Source organism: Pestalotiopsis fici (assembly GCF_000516985.1).
Source record: "Pestalotiopsis fici W106-1 unplaced genomic scaffold PFICI_Scf_7, whole genome shotgun sequence".
Lineage (NCBI taxonomy): Eukaryota > Fungi > Ascomycota > Sordariomycetes > Amphisphaeriales > Sporocadaceae > Pestalotiopsis > Pestalotiopsis fici.
This window is the reverse complement of record NW_006917097.1, coordinates 1826163-1847037: the sequence shown is the minus strand read 5'-3', so window position 1 is coordinate 1847037 and position 20875 is coordinate 1826163. Positions and strand designations below refer to the sequence as shown.

The following is a 20875-nucleotide window of genomic DNA, read 5'->3' as shown; positions in this document are numbered from 1 at the left end:
ATCTCAACCCTTCTGTTTCAACCAACTTCAGATAGATTGGGGTTTGCGCGGATCACCATTCCCGTAAAGTGCTTTTTTACTCACACTACCGCTCAATCGCGCCTGTTCTCACCCAACTGCTACTCTAATGTTTATATTCTGCCGAAAGCCGAGTCCACTGATGCAACGGAGCTTGGGATCAACCTGGTTGCATCGTTTTAAGGCCCCTCGGCGCGGAGCTTGGCGGTCCTGAGAAAGAGTATCCCAATCGGCGCTTTGCACCTTTGTATTGCTCAATCCGCTGCTGTTGGGATATTGTTCTGGGACGATAGAGTCATCCCTTGGTATCCACTAGCCAAATCCGTGTTCTCACTTAGATGCGGCTCAAATTTGAGTACTCCGTTCTGAGAACGTGGAAGATCTGCAAGCAGCACATCCTGGTCGTCATGTTTGTAGATTTGGTCACCTTCATATAGTTGCTGTTTAGGCAAAATGGTCCTCCCGAAAAAACATATTTCACTACATTCGCTTGCCTCTCTGTCTTCTGGGCATAGACCGACACTGTTGGCTGCACCCGTCTTCTCTTCTCTGCAAGTCCCGCTGGCGCGACGTCCTTTCATCGGTTCTTATCTTAACATTCGTTATATTGTTCTTGCTGGCAAGCCTTTGCCCTTCCCAGCTTGCTTTACCCATATCGCTGCCCAGGCTGGCAACTAACTTATTTACAACTGTGGTCAATCTATGACGTCTCTGTGATCACAGATTTGCTGAACTCACAATGGCTTTCTTGAAGACAGTCCTACTCGCTGCCCTGGGGGCAACTACAGTCTCGGCCCACAGTTATGTCCTTGATATCGACATTGACGAGAAATCATACGTCGGTTTCAAGCCCATCAACGGCTCCATCAACGATCCCGTCATTGTTGGCTGGAAAACATCAGCGTGGGATCAAGGCTGGGTTGGAAAAGACTCCTACTCGACTTCCGACATTATATGCCACAAGAATGCATCCAATGCCCAAGGCCACGCTCCGGTAGCCGCTGGTGACAAGGTGCACATTCAATGGAATGGATGGCCCCAAGGCCACAAGGGACCCGTCGTCGATTATCTCGCCCCATGCGGCGCCGAGGGATGTCAGTCCGTGAACAAGACCAGTCTGGAGTTCTTCAAGATCAACCAGGGCGGCCTCGTCAACTCAACGGCGATGCAGCCATTTGGTGAATGGGCTACCGATCAGCTGATTGCAAACAACAACTCCTGGCTCGTGGAGATCCCCGACACCGTCAAGCCGGGCTTCTACGTACTGCGCACCGAGATCATTGCCCTGCACAACTCCACCACGGGGGCACAGCACTATCCCCAGTGTTTAAACTTGGAGGTCACGGGCAACGGCACCGAAGTTCCTGCTGGCATTCTCGGCGAGCAGTTGTACAACACAATGCAGCCAGGTTTGGACCAAAGGCTCAACATCACTGCGGGAATCACCAGCTATCTTGTCCCTGGTCCGACAATCATTCCTGATGCCGTCTCCATCTCCTTGACCAACCCGATTCCGACTGGCACCGGCTCTGTGGTCACGGCAACACCATCGATACCGCCCAACTCGTCGACCAGCCTGGCAGGTGTGGCCGCTACAACCACGAGACACAGGAACGGAGGCGCGTTATTGTCCCGACCGACTCCCGGCCCTCATGTCGATGCACGAAGGTGGTATCATCAGGGACTCGGATTCTAAGCACAAGGCTTTCGATCAAACCTGTCGTCGCTTACTTTCTTGTATATAGTTGAGAGACTTTGAAAGGTCATGGTAAATAAATAGACACATGTTGGTGGTGGATCAATTGAATGATACTTGAACCATTATCTCATGGCCGTTGCTTATTCGATTGCTGTTCTGAAATATCTTGCACGCTTGTATGTTGGTTGCGAGGCTACTGGCGGCTCGATCCGTTGTATGACGGTCATTGAAGTGGTTGGCGCTGTGAGCTTGAACGTAGATAATTGTAGTGCTCAAGGGACGCCTAACAAAGTACCCAACCAGCGGATGCAGTAATTAGTGGCGTCGGATGCGGGCAAAACACTTATCGATAGACTACAAGCGGTGATTGAGAGCCCAAAAGTAGCAGAACAGCAATTGCGAATGGCCATAGTGTGGCTACCGTCAATTGAGGTATACTTGCCATGATCAAGCAAACTTCTCTGTGCTTCGTCAAAGTGGGATGCAGTTCAATCACCTCATCTGTCTTGGCGTCAACTGGCTTCGTAATCGTTACCCGTCTTGGAAAACGCGAAGAGCCGACGACGCTGGCGACGGCCCGCTGTACGCCAACTTCTAAGGGTCGACGCTTTGTAATCTTCTAAGTTGACTTAGATTTAGGTACCGACCAGTGCAAATCTCGGTGACCTTTGCAGCTAATCGGTCCCGACTGGGCTTCTGAACAGAGGCTACATTTGTCACCAAATATTCTTAAGCTATTTGGGCAAGTATGTGATCATTAGAAAACGATCAGATACACAATTGACAGAAAGCGCTATATATTTTGCTTCAGCTTCCATTTTTCTGAAGAACTTATTGACCATTACAAGCAAGAAACTCATTGAACCAACGATTCGCTAGGATTTACAACCCTGTCACCCGATTATACAGCGCAGCATACCCTATCTAATGGCGCAAAAGCCCGTCATCATCTCCGGTGCGGGGCTGGCCTCGCTGCTCCTGGCCCAATCACTGAAACGATCCAAGATTCCATTCCAAATTTTCGAGCGCGATGCTTCTCTGAATTTTCGCGGTCAAGGTTACCGCCTCCGTCTATCCAACGAAGGACTTGATGCTATCGAATCCGTCCTCGATGCCGCTGCCTGGAAGCGGTTCTGGGACCACTGTGGACAGACGGGCGGCAGCGGATTCTCTGGGTTCAATGCCATCACGGGAGAGTTGACCGAGTCAGCCACCGGCGGCGAGTCGCTAGGATCCCGCGATGGCAAGATCGTAGGAATTGCGCGGGGTGATATGAGGAGACTCTTTATGGAGGGCGTCGAAGACCAGGTACATTTCAACAAGCACGTCCAGTCGTACGAATTGGTAGAAGATGGAGTAAGGGCGGTTTTCAACGACGGCTCCAAATCCGTCGTAGGATCTCTCCTTGTGGGCGGTGAGGGTATCAAGTCGACCGTGGCCAAGCAGGTCTCTGGCGGTCGGCTCAAGGTGTACGACACTGGTGCTAGAGGTATCCACGGGCAAGCCCCGACCGCTGCCTTTAAAGATCTCGGCGAGGGCGTCTTTCGCATCACCGACAGCAGCCGCTCGGAAGGCACCGTGTCAATCATCACCAACGTCCGCCCCAATGACATGGACAAGTCGCATGTCGAGTTTGGCTGGACAATGGCCGGGCCTCCCGGTAGCATAAAGGCACCGAACGATGACTACGCCATTGTGGGCAAGACAGCAGCCGATCTAGCCAAGAACCTCACGCGGGACTGGGATGCACGCTTCAAGCCTCTATTTGACCAGATGAACGAGTCCGAGGCCGCGTTTTGGAAGATCACTTGCTCGACGCCCACAGGTGTACCTGAATGGCCCAACGAGCCTCGTGTCACGGTCATTGGCGATGCGGCACACTCCATGACCCCGGCTGGCGGCATAGGAGCCAACACAGCTGTACAAGACTCGGCTCTCCTCGGACGGCTTCTGCGCGAGGCAGGTGGCTACGCAGAGGGCGTCACGGCGGCTTATGAAAAGGGGATGAGAGTCTACGCCAGTGCGGCTGTAGCCAAGAGTTATGGCCTAGCGACAACGCATTTCAAGGTTCATATTGATGAAAACAGTGCAACTGTGTAAACCATACATAGAGGATTGACGGAAAGCGAGCTTGCAAATAGAATTTAACCCGTAATACACAATCATTGATACATCAATTGGGGTAGAGCTACAAATTTGGTACTCGATCTTTCTCAACGCCTTGTGATCAATCAGCTACGTGAATATCCAACTTGGTTGCAGAATGATCATCGCCTGTAACATAAGGACTTTTTTTTTTTCCCCTGATAAATAGTTCCATATTTAAACACGGCTGTATTGCACTTCATGGCTAGTAGTAATGTAGTAAGCCGCATTCACGTCCATTCGAGCCAGAAGGTGGCTTTTGGGTTTTGAGACGAAACCCGCCCAAATGTCAAAATGACGAATGCGGTTCAAGCCATCAACGCTTCACTCTCGTCATGACCTTATATGTGTGCTGAGTATCATCCACCAGATGAGCCATGGTCAAAGACTGTGCAATAATCATGTTGGTGTCATCTCGTTCAAATCGCTATGCGGCATATTATGCCATGGGACGAGCCGAGTCAGGCACGAGCCGGATCAACTTTGCACATAATATCTTGGACTTGTATTCATTGTATTTGCAAGAGGCACAACCAATTATGTAACCGCGCCATGCTCCTCCATTATCGAAGTTGTGCGTCTCACCAGAGTCATACGGATGCTGCGGCACAGCTGTGCCAAGAATGGTGGAGAAAACACGAAGAGAATCTCGCCAAAGTGCATTGAAAGCCTTACCAGGCAACATTCGGCAACCCCAGGATGTCAGATCGATCGACGGGGAACAAAAAGCCCCTACAGGGCCAAGGAATTTATTACCGTCTGACAATAGCTCTTATTCTATTGCTCTTGGCGCAGTCATGCCAATGATCTTTAAGCGCCCACTGTGTCGCTGAGCCGCATCCATCGGCCAGACATAGCCCCATGTGCATCAGATCATGCTACAAGACGAAGGAATGCGCCGTCTCTCGTGGCCAGCGAATATAACCTGACTCTGACAGGAGCATGTTTCCACTTTATAAAGTAAACGTCACTCTCGTAATGAAGAGCTAGAAAAGCTTGGAAAATATAACAACGCTGCTACACGCCATCCAGAATCCATTTCTTGGCTGACATCCTAAAACTAAAAGTCCTTGAGCCGGGAACCTCGCAAAGTCATATAATACAAGTAAGCTCTTTTAACACCAATGCATATTCCCAAATTCATACAATTTCGAGGTGCACTTCTGCTAACACCTCTCAGTGAGTCAAACACATGTAGACTGTGTGTTGCCAAGCACCACCTTGGCAGCTTGCCCGGGGTTCAGAGTAACATCGAACGAGCATGAGCTCCCCACGCTCACCAGCACGACTGTCGCGGAGACCGGCACCTTATTCACCACGTCAGAGGCTCATCAGCACGGCACCGGGCGGTCTAACGACACAACATCCTCTACGAGCAGTATTGTGGTGCTGACCGTCACCAACTCCAACGGAGACGTAATTACGAGCACTGCATCGCTTTCGGACGCGACAAAGACGACCGTTTCATCACCTGTGACTCCGTCGACTACGACGCCGAGCGCAGCAAGCGCAGTCGGTGGGCGGATCATGGGACTCGGACTTTTACTTGCTGTGGCAACAAGCGTGCTGTTGTCGTTCTGAGATATCACAATTCTTTCTACTATGCTTTTCAAGCCTTGCATATTTAGACAACATATCCGACAGCCAATTCCGAAAAGTCTCAATCGCTTATGAGCCGTTCTTCTCGAGAGCCTCCCGGCGCGAAACCGAGTTAGGATCAAAGTACGGCTTCTCTCCAAGCGACACAACTCGATTTCCCCGGCGCTTCCCGCTATAATCACTAGACAGAGATGTTAGCCCATGGCGAGTTTGCGCTCACGAAGCCAACTTACTTTGTGGCTGTGTGGAAAACGGATCGACTGCATACATGTTAGAAGGAATAGAATTTGAAAGGCGCTGGATTGATGCTTACTTATCCCATATGGCGAGGTCATTCTTGTTCCAGCGGAAGCGAACCTGGAGATCATGGTTTTCAAAGATTATCTGATTGACTAAGACGCATATTGTAGTTAGCATTACCGTGTACGAATAAACATGCACAAAACGAAATTATGCCGACTCACAGTAATCCTTCAAGATTTCACTCTCTCGCTCCGTCACGCCGTTGTACCAACCGGCATGTACCTGGTGACCCGCGCCAAAGAGACTCTTCCAGCCAGTGACTGGATTAGTCCGAATGACGGGGCTTGTATTGTTCAGCTCGGGCCGCCTTGATTGTACACTCCTCAAAGTGGTAGACTTACTGCTCCGCTTGAAAGTCGAGCCCGGTATTCTCAGGTGCCCCACGGAACTCGTCAATCAGATCTTCACCAAACTTTTCCTTGACCTCATTGAAAGCTGGCTGGTAATGGGTTGCCGTTATGCTTTCCGCGAGCCTCTGGAACGCCGGGGACAGCCGATCGTAGGCCTCGTAGCCCGAAGCCCACAGCGTGTCACCGCCTGCATCCTCGGGCGTCTGCACAATCTTGAGGATGGCATAATCAGAAGGTATACGTTCAAACGTGATGCTATTCGTCATATCAGAAATTTTGTTCTCTTTGATTGTAGGTCCCTGGCCATTTAAAAACTTACTCGGCATGCCAGCCCAGACTTCCCAACTTTTTGGACTTTGCCGTGTATCGGTCGTTGTAGAATTTGCGATTCTGCTCGGACGAAATTACTGATACCTCATCGTCGAGTTTCCCGTTTTCGTCAACAGCGATGCCTCGCTTGCTGTTGGACAGCGCATGTCTGTGGAGGCCGGATGTGAGCGGCTTCCCGGTCAACTCGCCAAGTTTCTGACCAAGGATCTTTTGATCATCGATGCCGATCTGCTGGTCACGAAAGAATACAACGCCACGTTGAGACACTGTATGCAGGTCAGAAACACTTTCACAAGTGGGACGGGTAGAATTTACCTAGAATTGCCAAATCGCGGATTTTGTTGTCATCACCCAGGATATCAATGAGTTGCAGGCCTGGAAACTCTCTGCCAATGACCGATGTGACATCAAAGTGTTCATAAGAGTCGAGACTCCCGGAATATGTCAGTGGCCCAGCCAAGCGCGAAGAGTTGGAGGTCTTCTTGAGCAAAATGGCAGGGGAAGATTCAGAATGCAAATCAACTTCTGCAGATGGAGGAGCCATGCTGAATTCTTCCTTTTGTCGTGTGTACAGGAGTTCTTTCTGTGATGCTCGATGAAAGATGCAAGATTTGCTTAGACTCTGGACAATCAAAGACCAACATCTATTATATGCATCATTTCATATTCTGATGGTAGCTTGGCGCATCTTCCAAAAGAATGAATAATATCGTGATTAGGCAAAATTCCCCTCATCTTGCGTCAGATTAAGGACCATCATTCATAGGACAAACACCGGTATAGGCCAAGATGTATTATACATCAAAAGCACACTGGCAACCTCCATTGAAAAGCACCTGGCCGTTTGAAAGTATAATTGGACAAACCCATATCTATCACAGACTATCTGATAGCACGCCATGGGCCAATGCCCAATCACAGCTGACCTGACCCAAAACGTCATGAGCTCCGATCATGGTATCATAGCATCCGGCATTCATTTTCATTATAATACCAATCATGGTACAGTGAATATTACTAGTCGCACACTATGGGCTCTTCGATGGCCTAGGATCTAATGCTCTGCAGGGGCAGCCACCCTTCTCAAGGCTTGGATATCTCTCCTCCCAGGAGTTCCTCAGCAATTGCGCGCCCAGCTGCCCGGCCGGAGAAGATGCAGCCGCCCAAAAACGTGCCTTCAAGAGAGCTGTAGCCATGAACGCCACCGCCGCCAAAGCCCGCAGCTTCACCGGCGGCAAAAAGTCCCGGAAATGGTTCGCCTGTCGACTTCATGACATTGCTCTTCAGGTTTGTCTCCAAGCCACCCAAGGATTTGCGAGTCAGGATGTTCATGCGCACCGCGATCAAGGGTCCATGCTTTGGATCGAGGATGCGATGAGGTGGTGCAACACGACCTCGAGCATCTGGCCAGTAGTTTCGCGCATTGTGGATGAGCATGGCTTGCGCATCCTTAGAGTAGCTATTGTCCATCTGGCTGTCGCGCGCGTCGACAACCTCCTTTATCTGCTCATAGTCGAGCACAGGGCCGTCAGACTTCTGAGCTAGCGCATTCATGCCTTCGACCAAATCTTTGAGGTTGTCTCGAACCACAAAGTCTTCGCCATGTTTCTGGAAATTCTGGACCGGAACTGTGCCTTTGCTTCCGAAAATGCGTCCGGTGATGAATTGCCAGATGCTCTTGTTGGTGAGATCCGGGTTCTGCTCCGATCCTGACAATGCAAACTCGCGCGCAATAATGGTCTGATCCAGAATGAACCAGGTATAGTCATAACCTGTCTTGCCAATGTATTGAAGAGTGGCGAGGGTGTCGGTGCCTGGAAAGAGGAATGGAGGAAGACGCTTGCCTGTGGCGTCCAGCCACAGCGACGATGGCGCTGGCAGTACTCGAATGCCGTGAAGTGGCCATATTGGGTCCCAGTTGCTGAGACCTTCAGTATAATGCCACATGCGGTCTCGGTTGATCACATGGGCACCAGCCTTTTCTGTAATGCCTATCATCCGGCCATCCACGTGAGCCGGCACGCCAATGACAAACTTCTTTGGAGGTGCGCCCAAACGTTCGACGGGCCATGCTGCTTTCACAGCTTCAATGTTGCCGCCAATTCCACCAGAAGAGATGACCACGGCAGATCCCTCAAAATGGAAGTCGCCCACTTCAGTGCGCGATGTCTTGACGCCTCTCTCGGATTCGTCGGGTTCCAGGATTCGGCCCTTGACGCCAACTGCCCGGCCGGTGCTGTCGACTATGAGTTCGTCAACCCTATGGCGGTATTTGAAATCGACGATTCCCTTTTTCGCAGCCTCGAGGACAGGCTCGCGGAAAACCCTCACAACCTCTGGTCCAGTGCCCCAGGTTAGGTGGAAGCGAGGTACGCTATTTCCGTGGCCGTCTGCCAGACCATTGCTTTTGAGACATCAGCAATCTGCTTGAGCGGGAAGAAGAAGAAAATGAACAAGAAAAAGAAAAAAAATATAAACAGACATTACCGGACCGTGTAGACAAACAAAAAATTGAATGTTACAATCAAAATGACTTACCCTCGCTCCGCCCATCCCACATTAAGTAAGAACCCCATACCCCGAGCCTTGACATAGTCCTCCATCTCGTCGGTAGCAAAGTTGACGAAGGCCTCGGCCCACTTGCGGGGCCAGTAGTCCTCCGTCTCCCGGTCGAACCGCGCAGTGCCGAACCAGTCGCGCATCGCCAGCTCCCTCGAGTCCTTGATGCCCATGCGTCGCTGATGGCTGGAATCAACCATGAAGATGCCGCCGAGCGACCAAAATGCCTGGCCGCCCAGACTCTTTTCATTTTCCTGGTCGACGATAAGCGTGGGCACGTTGCGCTGCGACAGCTCAAAGGCAGCGACTAGACCCGCTAGCCCGCCGCCTACAATGATGACCGGCTTCTGCTGCTGCATTTGTTCACTATTAGACGCCATTTTCTTCTTTTTTTATGAAGATACTTGAGCACTGGAAAGTCAAAAAGGACGAGAATCACATTTTGTTACAGCCATAGGATGATTTAATGGCGCCACCAATCTCCTGATTACTACCTCCCATCCAGGTACCGCGGCAAGTCACATGCTCATGTCAGGGTCAGGGAAACTTAGCGCCAAAAGCATTCGACTAGTTACTGCATCTCAGCCAAACTGCCAACCACCAAATTTCATTGTCAGACTTGACGAATTTTGGTGTGAATATTGTCGTGCAAGAAAAGCCGATATATGCATTGATACTTGGTATACTTTGAAAGGTCCTATGATCGAAGGTTGTTAATAAAAGAGTCACAAGCCATCAATGAAGGTCACCTACAAGCTTTCTGCTCAATCATCCTGCTATCTTGAGTCTTCGTTGGCAGGATCACTGAGCTTCATACACACTCCAAGCTTTCTGCAGTACCTTAGCGTTGGAATAGTCACATTTTCATCTACCATTTCTATAAGTCGGTGAAGAAAAGTGGTTACGCATGGCGTGGAAAGCAAACGTCAAGGTTGATTGTTGATGTAAATAGCAAACAACCGGGGAGAGACTGGGCGGCGCCCGTCCACTGTAATTGCCATCTTGTGCAGAATACAGACAATCATGTAATATCTAGTACCTGTGTTTAAGTGGCTGTAGCGAGAAATGTAAAAGGGGCAGAAATAGTCTCTCACAAAGAAAATACATGACTTGCTCCATGAGCATTGAATTTATATTCTTCTGTCGTCTTATAAACATTATTCTCTACAGCAGTGTCCGAATTATGCTGCCTCGTTTCTGACCGCCAGTGGGGGACTAGGCGAGCTCAACAGGCGAAACGTCATGAGACACGCTGGCAACGCTAGCGGCGCCGCAGCCCACACAATCTTTTTAGTGCCCTGAAGCAGCTTTTGGGACACCAGATATAGCGCCCAGTTAGGTGACTCTAGACGGCGAGTTTCGCCCACGCGGCCCCTCAGACCAAAATCCCTCGAAAGAGCGCCATGGGTAGCCGTTGACCTGAGACGGAAAAATCGACGCGCTCAGATGTGAGTAGAATTAATGCCTCCGTCCATGAGTTGCATGCCGATTGGCACACTCTGCTCAATGGAATTGTACTGACTGACTTTTTGAAAGTCTTGGCCATCACCATGCCTACTGTTGAGAGTTCTTCGATTCCGCCAATTGAGATCGGCTCATTTGATGCCTTCAACCCACAAAAGAGTGAATTCATCGGCAGCTCCAGCGGCGTCTTCTTTGTGAATACTGTCTTTCATACATTCGCGAGGCACCGGCGAGCTGCGCCTCAAGGGGGCATTGAGGCGCCAGAGCCAGCCGGGACACCGTCCGTCCACGAGTACGTTGGCACAGCAGAGCCCGAACAGCCAACAGCCACGCCAAGACCTCCTATCAACGATCTCAGCGGGCAGGCACATTCAAATGCCTATGGCATTGACCTACCAGGACTTGGCGAGCCTCCATGTGAAAAGGTGGCAAAGAATCTTATGAAGCACTATTTTCAATACTGGCATCCGTTTTACCCTTTTCTTCATGGTCCCACCTTCTTCGACAGTCTCGAGTCTATTTATCATAGCGAAAGCTCGAACCCGGAAGATCATTCTCAAGCCTACCATGACAAGCTGTGTCGAGCTGTCACCTACCAATGCATCTTTAATATAGCTGCATCGGCGCATCCTCACAAATTGCCAGAGGCTTCTCAAATTCGATCTCCGTCGGTTCTGACAGACATTGTGGGAACATTATCGGCTCGCCATGACGTTGCTTCCTTTCAAGCCTTGATCGCTGTAGAGCTCTACCTTATCTCGATCATGTCATTGAGGCCGGCGTCTACAGTCCATGGCCTCCTGGTTCGTCTCGTTTACCATAGCGGCCTTCATCGTTGCCCATTTCGATATATCCAGTTGACACGCGAGATGTGCGAAATGCGCAAACGAATCCTGTGGTCGGTATATACCATGGACAGGTATCTATCCCAGTCACTCGGTTATCCTCTCGGACTTCAAGACTCGGACATTGATGTGTGTATACCTGGTGCCGAAGAGCTACACAAACCCGTTACGTTGAGACTTGGTTCTGGAAACCCTGCACATTCTTCTGTCGAAGATACCCGGAGTCACTTGCCTCGCAGTCGCTCCACGCCTAGGAGCACTGAAGACAATCAATTGGTTCCACAAACACTGCAACAAATGCCCAGTACAATCAGCACTGGCTCAATCGGCCATGGCGGCAATGACCCTCCTGCATCCCAAACACCGGCATTCCGCGTTCAAGGACATTTTGTTACATATTCTCAGCTTGTAGCTGAAGCTCTGGAACTTTTCCATAAATCCCTACATACGCGCTCTGCCACCTTGGAAAAAATTACAGACTTGACATGCAGGATTCAATCATGGTGGAACGGACTTCCAGTTGAGTTTCAGGATGACGATATTCTTGATGGGAAAGAAAACGGATCACATGGGCCTTTTGTTGCCTTTTTCACAATTTCTTATCACCATTTACTAATTCTCATCAATCGTCCATTTCTCTCACTGAAGCAGGACACCATGGACTTTCGCTCGAGCCTGCAAAGAGCCATTGGGGCAAGTCGTGGAGTGGTTTCAAAGCTCAGGCTCATCTCTCAGGATCCATTCTTAACCAGCTGTCCAGCCATACTCTCTGCAACCTGGATGGCAGGACTGGTCCTCGCTTTCGCTACAATGCTAGATATGTACCCTCTTTCAAAAGCAGACATGTAAGCGCATTCAACATGCTTCTGATATTGTACAGACGAGAATGCTAATCTGATGTGATCGCCAAAAGTGAAATCAATAAATGCCTTGTGGCACTCCGGTCCATGAGCCCCCGTTGGACCAATGCTAGAAGTTGCCAGCATGCTCTCAAGGCACTTCTAAGCCGCTTGCATACACCATCCATCACTAGCCAGACCACCACAACTGAGCAAGCCGAAAACGGTGATGACCGACAAAGTCTCAATACCGATGCGGCAGCCGCTGGCGAGACCGAGGAACCTCGCGCAACGAAGAGAAAGAGGATAGAAGATGCCTCCAAGTCAGCCACGAGCACGCGAGTACCTGCAGAGAATCTGAATCAACCTCTGTCAGAAGATATTCCCGCATGGCCCACATGGACGCCCGTTCTTCAATACAATGGCCCAGATTTTGGGTTTGATGCCTTACACCTCGGGTTTCAGCAGGGCGATGGTGAAGGATTGGGAGAATTTGATTTCAGTAATGCGCCACTGCTTACCGATATGACAGTAAGTATTGTATCTTCTTTAGACAAGATAGAAAACGCGCATTAGAGGCTGTGGTGTTATTATTGCCCCAGGTCAGAAATCGCACTATATACTGGCACGGCGACTTGACTCAAGGAACGATTGCTGACCCATGTTTTAGTGGAATAGCTACAATTACGACTTCAGCGGCATTTGACATATGTCGCTATCGCGCTCATCATATTTGCTTCGTCATGTTACCAAAGATATTGCTGGCGAAAATCTTGTGAGACGGCGTTGATCTGCTCGTCATTGTTGGCAGAATGTTGGCCATCATCTGGCTCTTGTTGACGTTGCTGAATATGGCCAGAATATGTCACAAAGTTTGGACCCAATGCAGGTGCCGAAGATCCTGGTATACTGGAAGTCGTTGTTTGTTGGGTGTTTGGGTACCTGTTTGCCGACATTAGACCTGTGTCATCACCTGCGGCAACTTGCGGCAGATACTCTGGATATCCATCCGCTTGAGCAATAGGAACAGATGCGGTGTCCTCGTCTGTTCCATCGATATCATCTGGAGAAGTATGTCCACGTGCATCATGAACAGCGTTTGACCACGCCAAGATATCATCGGAATTTTCCAAGGCGAATTCCTCCCAATGTGCCATCAGTGCAGACTTGTCCTCGGAAGATCGAATATGGGGGGTCTCCTTGACAGCCGTGGTCGTGACCAAAGCATCCCTTACTGGGCCTTGCCCATCGTTGGAGGCGAAAGCAGTATGAAGGATAGTTGGATCAACCACAGACAGAATTCGCAGCAGAGCATTCTCGGTAACCTCCAATCTATGCTCGAGAGCTTCTGTATATCCCTTGATCGGTCCACTGGAGATTTACAATCAGCATTCGGTTCTGATATGGATTTTCTTAGGATATCATACCGCTTTTGTGCAACAGGCCACACACATGATCTTCCCAGCCTCCGGCACCTGGAACAAACTGGTCTTCAGAACAATCAGCCGAGGTCGTCATGGCAGTCGGAGATGGGTGCCTACTTTTCTTCATCACACTACCCGACGCAATCATCTCAGCGAACAGTTCAAATGTCACGTAACTTCAGACGACTCACCTTTTGCTTTCTATGGCGGCAGCCGTTACACGCTGCTCGACTTCGAACCGGCGGCATCGTGCTACGTCGACGCCAGCAGATTGCCCTCTGGGGGCGGTGCCTGATACAGTCTGTGTGCGCCCACGATTCAAGCCATGTACTAGACAGTCAAGTGTGAAGCGAACCACGAACACCACAAATGTCACGTGGAACAGATACGACACAGAGTCTCCCACCCACTGCAACAGCAAGTTTGCTGTCCTATTCGTCTGGCGGCTTGAGATTTACCGCGGCCTGAACGTCATAAAAAAGGGCTAATAAGATCTAATTGGAGCGTCTAAACTATCAACCGATGCGGGTCAAGCCGAGGTCCCACTCACCAAATCATCCATAGGGCGTAATAGACCTCAAGGGCGTGTATTGTCTGGTGTACTACTGAATGACGATTTATACCTAAGTTGCCCAGAATCTAATTTCCTCGACCTTTCATATTTCGACATCTTGAGACATCTATAATCACATATCAAAAACACAATGTTTGACGGTTTCAAATCATTCAAGCTGACAACGCAGAGCGCCCCGCAGGTCGACATCTACGGCCTAAGGAGCGGGGACTCTTCCTCGGAGAAGCCGGCTTTGCTCTTGTTGCATGGATTTCCGCAAACACATCACATTTGGCATCGAGTTGCACCAAAGTTGTCTGAAAAGTTTACACTGGTGGTGCCCGATATCCGTGGCTATGGCGAATCCTCAAAGCCGGAAGGTGTAGAGCAGTATGCCAAGAGCCTGATGGCGCGGGATTGTATCTCTGTCATGGACCAGCTGGGATTCAAGTCCAAATTCTATGTCGTTGCACACGACCGCGGCGCCCGTGTCGCCCACAAGTTGCTGGTTGATTTCCCCGACCGAGTGCACAAGGCCATCTTGCTAGACATTTGCCCTACCTTGGCCATGTACGAGGCAACAAACTTTGACTTTGCCAAGGCTTACTTCCACTGGTTCTTTCTGATTCAAAAGGCCCCTCTACCCGAGACCATGATCCTCTCGGACCCCCAGCAGATTGCAGAGATGTTCATGGGCGGACGCCAGGCGGGCGGGCTGGAGATCTTTGAAAAGGAGCCATTCGACGCCTACGTCAAGGGCCTTGCGGACCCCGCAGGCGTGCACGCCATGTGCAACGACTATCGAGCCGCTGCGACATTGGACCTGGAAGAATCGCGCAAGGATCTCGACGAGGGCAAACTAATCCAGGTCCCGCTGAGGGTGCTTTGGGGCAAGTCTGGTGTCATTGAAAAGTGCTTCAAGGCTGTTGAGGAATGGAAGAAGGTCTCGGCGGAGAATGTGCATGTAGACGGCTATGCGGTAGAGTCTGGGCATTATATCCCGGAGCATGTGCCGACCGATCTGCTGCAGAGCATTGAAGAGTTCTTTCCGTAGAAGTCATCCACCTTGATAAGTAACGTTGGAGTAATTATCCATGTATTGGCCCATCATCAAATGTTTGACTTTGATATCTCTTACTTTGGGATCGAACCATTGTGCGTGAATGTTGTTGAAGGTTATCAACACAACGACAGTGATCGCTGTAAATATTCCGTTCAAGTTTGTATCCTGTGTTAGCGTATTCATAGAGTGCCCCTGTGGTAACAGAGTATAACGAGTGCCAAGGGACACGAAATCTTTGCATGTTTGGAATCCTCACGAGCGAGTCTGCATCACTCTTGAGATTCTCTAGATGAAAACGAAAGTATGAGATCAGAAGTTCTCTACATTATTCATGAAATGATTGTACGGGAAGAAATCCAAAGCACCGTGAGTGCAGCGTCGGCTTTAGGTTCAGGCGATGCGATCCCCCGGACAGCTTTTCCGGGGCGGGGTCAGACTTCCTTTGGAAATTGTCGGCTATTCTTTCGACCGCTCCATGACTTATGTGGCGATGCTTATAGCAACGACAGTGAACTAGATTGTATAAAATCAAATATCAAAGTCTCAAATGAAAACAAGTGGCATACGTGATCACTAAGCAATCGTCAAAAATACGCATTCAATCACAAAGATGTCATCCAAAACCCTCAAAATCGCCGTCATCCCGGGTGACGGCATTGGCGTCGAAGTCATGCCCTATGGTGTGCAATGTCTAAAAGCCGCCGCCCAGGTCTTTGGCCTCTCGCTCGAGTTTGAGCACTTTGACTTTGCCAGCTGCGACTACTATGAGAAGCACGGCGACATGCTGCCGCCAGACTGGAAGGAAAAGCTCTCCAAATTCGACGCCATTTACTTTGGCGCCGTCGGCATGCCCAGCAAGGTGCCCGACCACGTCTCGCTCTGGGGCAGCCTACTCAAGTTCCGACGCGAGTTTGACCAGTACATCAACCTCCGGCCGTGCCGACTCATGCCGGGCGTGGCGTCGCCGCTGGCGGGGCGCAAGCCGGGCGACATTGACTTTTGGGTCGTGCGGGAGAACACCGAGGGCGAGTACAGCAGCATCGGTGGCAAGATCTTCGAGGGCACGGAGCGCGAGACCGTCATCCAGGAGACGGTCATGACCCGGGTGGGCGTGGACCGCGTCCTGCGGTACGCCTTTGACCTGGCGCAGAGCCGGCCGCGCAGGAAGCTCACGAGCGCCACCAAGAGCAACGGCATCAGCATCACCATGCCGTACTGGGACGAGCGGGTCGCCGAGATGGCCAAGTCGTATGGCGACGTGAGCGTGGAAAAGTATCACATTGATATTCTGACTGCGCACTTTGTCCAGCGGCCTCAGATCTTTGATGTCGTGGTCGGCAGCAACCTGTTTGGCGACATCATGTCCGATCTGGGTCCCGCCTGTACCGGCACCATCGGCATTGCGCCCTCTGGCAACCTGAACCCCGAGGGCAAATTCCCCAGTCTCTTTGAGCCGGTACACGGCAGCGCGCCAGACATTTACGGCAAGGGCATCGCGAACCCGGTGGGTATGATTTGGGCGGGACAAATGATGCTCGAGCACTTTGGATACAAGGAGGCCGCGGCAGCTATGCTTAAGTCGATTGAGAATGTGCTGGCAAGGTCGGATCAAGCCATCATCACGGGAGATATGGGCGGAAAGGGAACGACAAAGAGCTTGGGCGATGCTATTGAGGCTGAGATATTGAGTTTCAGCAAGAACTAATGTAGTAGACGATTGGAATGAAGACGAGTTACATACCATGTTGTCACAATGTACTTTTTCTTTTTTTAGAGCTATCAATACTGTCAGATCAAGAGTCAAGCTGAGATTGCCAATTACTCATGGATGTCCACTCTCCCCAGGTCGCAAGCCATAATCTTTCACTTGTGCCATTTGTTGATGCAAGAAGTAGTGATGCACACCTCATTGATTTGTCTCTTTTTATTCGGCGAGTAAAGTAACATATTATGTTCGCGAATTTATTGATACTCCCGGAGCCTAGAACGCAGATCAAGATCAACTTCCAACTATCCATGCAATCGCACATCGCCTGCTTCTACATCCAGTACCACTTTATGCCCTATTTGAGCACGTGGGGCAACGCGAGAGAGCATTTCTCAAGTCTCTGCTCGGTGCTGCTGTCAGCGACTGGACGATTTCAAGGCTTGATTTCAGTTTGTCAAAGCAAAACTCCCTTCTCATTCCCGACGTACCGAGACCGTTGGAAATCCAAACACACCCTGTACAGAAGTTGGTTTTTCTAGATGTAAGGGCAGATATATCGTCACTGCCAAGATGTGATTGAGGTATCAAGTTTCTTACATCAAGAGGCAATGCCGCCACATTAATGATCGACATACGATGCCAAGAAAAGCCTTGAGATGGGCATTCGGCAGTTGGGTCGGAAAATTTCCAGTTTGGGCTGTCGGATAGTCATGGAGCATCTTGGCATGGCATTTGAGCCAAGCTGACTCGCTGGAATTTCAATGCGGCGCAACCTCTGACGACGTCAGGTTTCGTTGTAATCATCTCCAATATATGATCACGCATTGCTCGCCACCTCTATTGCTCAGTTCTTGCCTGTACGTTTGACTTGAATCTGACATTCTACGCGCGATGCCACGATTGGTACCGTGTCTAGAAAGTACGTAAAAGATGGACATTGTTGGACTACCTGGTTTTATTGTTAGCAACAGGGTATGGCGCTGTCGTTCCCGTCCCTGCTCTCATGTTTGGAAAGAGAAACGAGACAACATGGCAGCTCATTGACCTAGCATCCAGTCATGGTGGAGTATTATAGAAATATTTTGGGTAATACTCCAGAGTATTTAAACACAGCGCCATGTCGCTTAGACGATCAATTCTAAATTTGTGGGCAACGGTCTATTGTACGCCTTTATCTTCAGTTCGCTCAATAAAGGTAATAATAATGTATATTCAGTGGGTCCCTCGTAGAATGGTTTAGCCGGCACGGAGGCGTGAGCATGCATGCGACCGCCGTGTCTGGGAAATGACTGTAAAAAGTGAGAGTCGTTCAATCAAGAATTACAAAGACATCACTCAGCTGCCTCTATCCTAGGCTATCGTTTCATAACTTTGGTAATTTGAGTTAGATTGAAGGCCGTCAGGCGGAGCACGATACGAGAAGAATACCCGTGGACCTTCGAGGCTCTTTCGATTTCTTAGCGTTGCGACGTTGCGAGCGTGGCCTATGCGCCCTGGGTAATATATTTGATACAAGACAAACCAGCTATTTTCCATGACTCCTTTTCCAGAGCGCGACGATGCGAATCTACACATCAAGGCCAAAGAAACAGAGCAATGAGATCAGAGTCGCCAAAAAGGAAAGAAAAGGTCGCCAAGCTAATTCCATCAGTCAATGTCCGACTTGTGCAAGTCAATGAAACATCTCGATTTGATGACTTTTTGCTGCATGGCCACGCGAAACAAACAACGGGGAATTGCTGTTGGTACTTGGCGCTGCAAGCCACCCGTAATCCATCTATGCGAAGCAACAGGGCAGGGATGGGATGGGATCCCCGACTCTCTGGGACCTGGGTACGCACTGCGCAGAACCACATCTACGGCTGTGGGTGGATGTGCACGTCAAGAGAGAATCTTCTATTCTTCTTTTGGTGATTGTAGAGAATTTATCCGCCAACAAAATCGCGTCCCCGACCGCTACTTGTGATCATATTCTGTCATGTACTGCACGGCTTGCGTGGCAGACAGCAGCCAAGTCTGGAGAAGACTCGTGGGTTAGGCCTGGCACTTCCCCGCAAAATGTGACCCCCCTTCGCTGTAGGGGCAGAATCACCCACTATAGCGCCCCTGGCAGCCAATCGAGCCATGTCACTATACACTAATTCGGTATTTCTGCCAAGCAATCTCCGTGTGCCACAACCATAGACCCCTGGCAGAGCTATCCAGAGTCGTTTGTCAACTCCACCAATTAACATCTTTCAGACGGAGCCGCATGGTCACTGATCATTTGGTCTTGGCAGGGTCTGCCTTTGGGAGAATGCATGTTGGAGGGATCGAATCCCATAAAAGGTTGCAATGTTTCTCTCTTTTGTTGTCTTGGCATCACTTGTCAAGTAGTAGTCTGGTGTCTGCCAAGCCAACCATTATCCTTCTCTTCACTCCCTGTACATATATACATTCATTCTCTTTTCTTATACCCATCACCATGAAGTCAGTCCTAGCTAGTCTGGGTCTCGTTGGCCTTGCCGTGGCAGAGAGCCGCACTTCTGCTCCCTCAGGCTGTGTCACTGTGTCCAGCAGCGGTGGTGACTACACTACCATCCAGGATGCCGTCGACTCCTTCTCGACCAGCTCGAGTGAGGCTCAGTGCATCTTTATCAATGCCGGCACATACAGCGAGCAGGTCCTTGTGAGCGCCCGTTCCGCGCAAATGACCATTTATGGATACACTAGCGACACCTCGAGCTACAGCGGCAACAAGGTCACCATCACCTCCAGCCTGAGTCAAGCTGATGGTCTGAGCAATGACGAGACAGCCACTCTCCGCGTCAAGGCCGACAACTTTAAGCTGTACAATGTCAATGTCAACAATGGCTACGGCTCCGGCAGCCAGGCCGTTGCTTTGAGCGCCTACGCCGCCAGCGGCTACTACGGTGTCCAACTCACTGGTTTCCAGGACACCCTTTTGGCTCAGACTGGTAATCAGATCTATGCCAACAGTCTGATCCAGGGTGGCACAGACTTCATCTTTGGTCAGAATGCTCCGGCCTGGTTTGAGAATGTTGACCTCCGTGTCTTGACTGCTTCCTCTGGCTACGTTACTGGTAAGTCTACATTTGAAAATCACCACATATGCACTTGAAACAAGAAGACTAATTCCGCGTTTAGCCAACGGACGCTCCTCGTCCTCTGGCACCTCTTACTACGTCTTTAACAACTGCGACATTGCCGCCGCCTCTGGCAACACCGTCAGCAGCGGCGCCTACTACCTGGGCCGGCCGTGGGGCGCCTACGCCCGCGTCACCTTCCAGAACACGGCCATGAGCAGCGTCATCAACTCGGCGGGCTGGGCCATCTGGAACACTGACGACGAGCGCACTAGCAATGTCGAGTTTGACGAGTACAACAACTCGGGCACCGGCTCAGAGGGAACTCGTGCTTCCTTTGCCACCAAGCTCAGCTCTGCCGTCTCCATCTCTACCGTCCTTGGTAGCAGCTACAGCAGTGCTGGCTACTACGATTCGTCGTACATGTAGATAGTTCCTCGATGGAGCTTCGGTCCTCGGGCGGACAGTAGGAATAAGCCGTTCTACGTTGGAATCTTATTCTTTTTTCTATTTTCGTGTACATATTTCAGACAATGCGTTTTCTCAGAATGCACAGAGTTGAACTCCATAATATCAATGCACCTTCGTCCATGAAGAGCTCGTTCTCCCAAATGTTATATGCACAGTCGTGTGGCTCAGAGCCGGGCCCACGTCATGGTCCATCCTCCAACGCCATTGATGTACAATTAAAACATATCGAGTGGCTCTCTTGAGATCTCCTCGAAATATTGCTCCAAGGGATGGCCCTCCAAGTTTTGGCACCAGTTCTTATGGTTAGATCTGAAAGTAGAACAGCGACACATATTATCATTGTGAGATCCCAGGAGGTCCAATCAGAAGCGCCAGACGACATGAAACTACTGAGAGTATTTGTGGCTCTGGAAGAAAGT

The 20875-nt window shown here is 50.2% G+C and overlaps 9 protein-coding genes across 9 annotated transcripts; 6 read left to right on the top strand and 3 right to left on the bottom strand.

Annotated features, from left to right (window-relative positions):
* Window positions 1-757: 757 nt before the first annotated feature.
* On the top strand, window positions 758-1714 carry PFICI_10210 (uncharacterized protein; the record flags this gene model as incomplete). Its single annotated transcript, XM_007838791.1, has 1 exon — window positions 758-1714. One exon carries the CDS (start codon window positions 758-760, stop codon window positions 1712-1714), a length of 957 nt encoding a protein of 318 aa, XP_007836982.1.
* A 930-nt stretch (window positions 1715-2644) lies between these two features.
* Window positions 2645-3817, top strand: PFICI_10209 (uncharacterized protein; the record flags this gene model as incomplete). The annotated part of the gene is made up of 1 exon (XM_007838790.1): window positions 2645-3817. The coding sequence occupies one exon, from the start codon at window positions 2645-2647 to the stop codon at window positions 3815-3817; it is 1173 nt and encodes a 390-aa protein (XP_007836981.1).
* Window positions 3818-5530: 1713 nt separating this feature from the next.
* Window positions 5531-6988, bottom strand: PFICI_10208 (uncharacterized protein; the record flags this gene model as incomplete). The annotated part of the gene is made up of 7 exons (XM_007838789.1): window positions 5531-5633; window positions 5695-5721; window positions 5775-5853; window positions 5926-6047; window positions 6106-6369; window positions 6434-6710; window positions 6760-6988. The coding sequence occupies 7 exons, from the start codon at window positions 6986-6988 to the stop codon at window positions 5531-5533; spliced, it is 1101 nt and encodes a 366-aa protein (XP_007836980.1).
* Window positions 6989-7527: 539 nt separating this feature from the next.
* Window positions 7528-9362, bottom strand: PFICI_10207 (KsdD-like steroid dehydrogenase; the record flags this gene model as incomplete). The annotated part of the gene is made up of 2 exons (XM_007838788.1): window positions 7528-8848; window positions 8983-9362. 2 exons carry the CDS (start codon window positions 9360-9362, stop codon window positions 7528-7530), a joined length of 1701 nt encoding a protein of 566 aa, XP_007836979.1.
* Window positions 9363-10553: 1191 nt separating this feature from the next.
* PFICI_10206 (uncharacterized protein) lies at window positions 10554-12727 on the top strand (the record flags this gene model as incomplete). Its single annotated transcript, XM_007838787.1, has 2 exons — window positions 10554-12157; window positions 12226-12727. 2 exons carry the CDS (start codon window positions 10554-10556, stop codon window positions 12725-12727), a joined length of 2106 nt encoding a protein of 701 aa, XP_007836978.1.
* A 170-nt stretch (window positions 12728-12897) lies between these two features.
* On the bottom strand, window positions 12898-14137 carry PFICI_10205 (uncharacterized protein; the record flags this gene model as incomplete). Its single annotated transcript, XM_007838786.1, has 3 exons — window positions 12898-13522; window positions 13767-13984; window positions 14126-14137. The coding sequence occupies 3 exons, from the start codon at window positions 14135-14137 to the stop codon at window positions 12898-12900; spliced, it is 855 nt and encodes a 284-aa protein (XP_007836977.1).
* Window positions 14138-14279: 142 nt separating this feature from the next.
* PFICI_10204 (uncharacterized protein) lies at window positions 14280-15182 on the top strand (the record flags this gene model as incomplete). The annotated part of the gene is made up of 1 exon (XM_007838785.1): window positions 14280-15182. One exon carries the CDS (start codon window positions 14280-14282, stop codon window positions 15180-15182), a length of 903 nt encoding a protein of 300 aa, XP_007836976.1.
* Window positions 15183-15801: 619 nt separating this feature from the next.
* On the top strand, window positions 15802-16896 carry PFICI_10203 (D-malate dehydrogenase; the record flags this gene model as incomplete). The annotated part of the gene is made up of 1 exon (XM_007838784.1): window positions 15802-16896. The coding sequence occupies one exon, from the start codon at window positions 15802-15804 to the stop codon at window positions 16894-16896; it is 1095 nt and encodes a 364-aa protein (XP_007836975.1).
* Window positions 16897-19363: 2467 nt separating this feature from the next.
* PFICI_10202 (Pectinesterase) lies at window positions 19364-20414 on the top strand (the record flags this gene model as incomplete). Its single annotated transcript, XM_007838783.1, has 2 exons — window positions 19364-19982; window positions 20047-20414. The coding sequence occupies 2 exons, from the start codon at window positions 19364-19366 to the stop codon at window positions 20412-20414; spliced, it is 987 nt and encodes a 328-aa protein (XP_007836974.1).
* Between the last annotated feature and the right edge of the window lie 461 nt (window positions 20415-20875).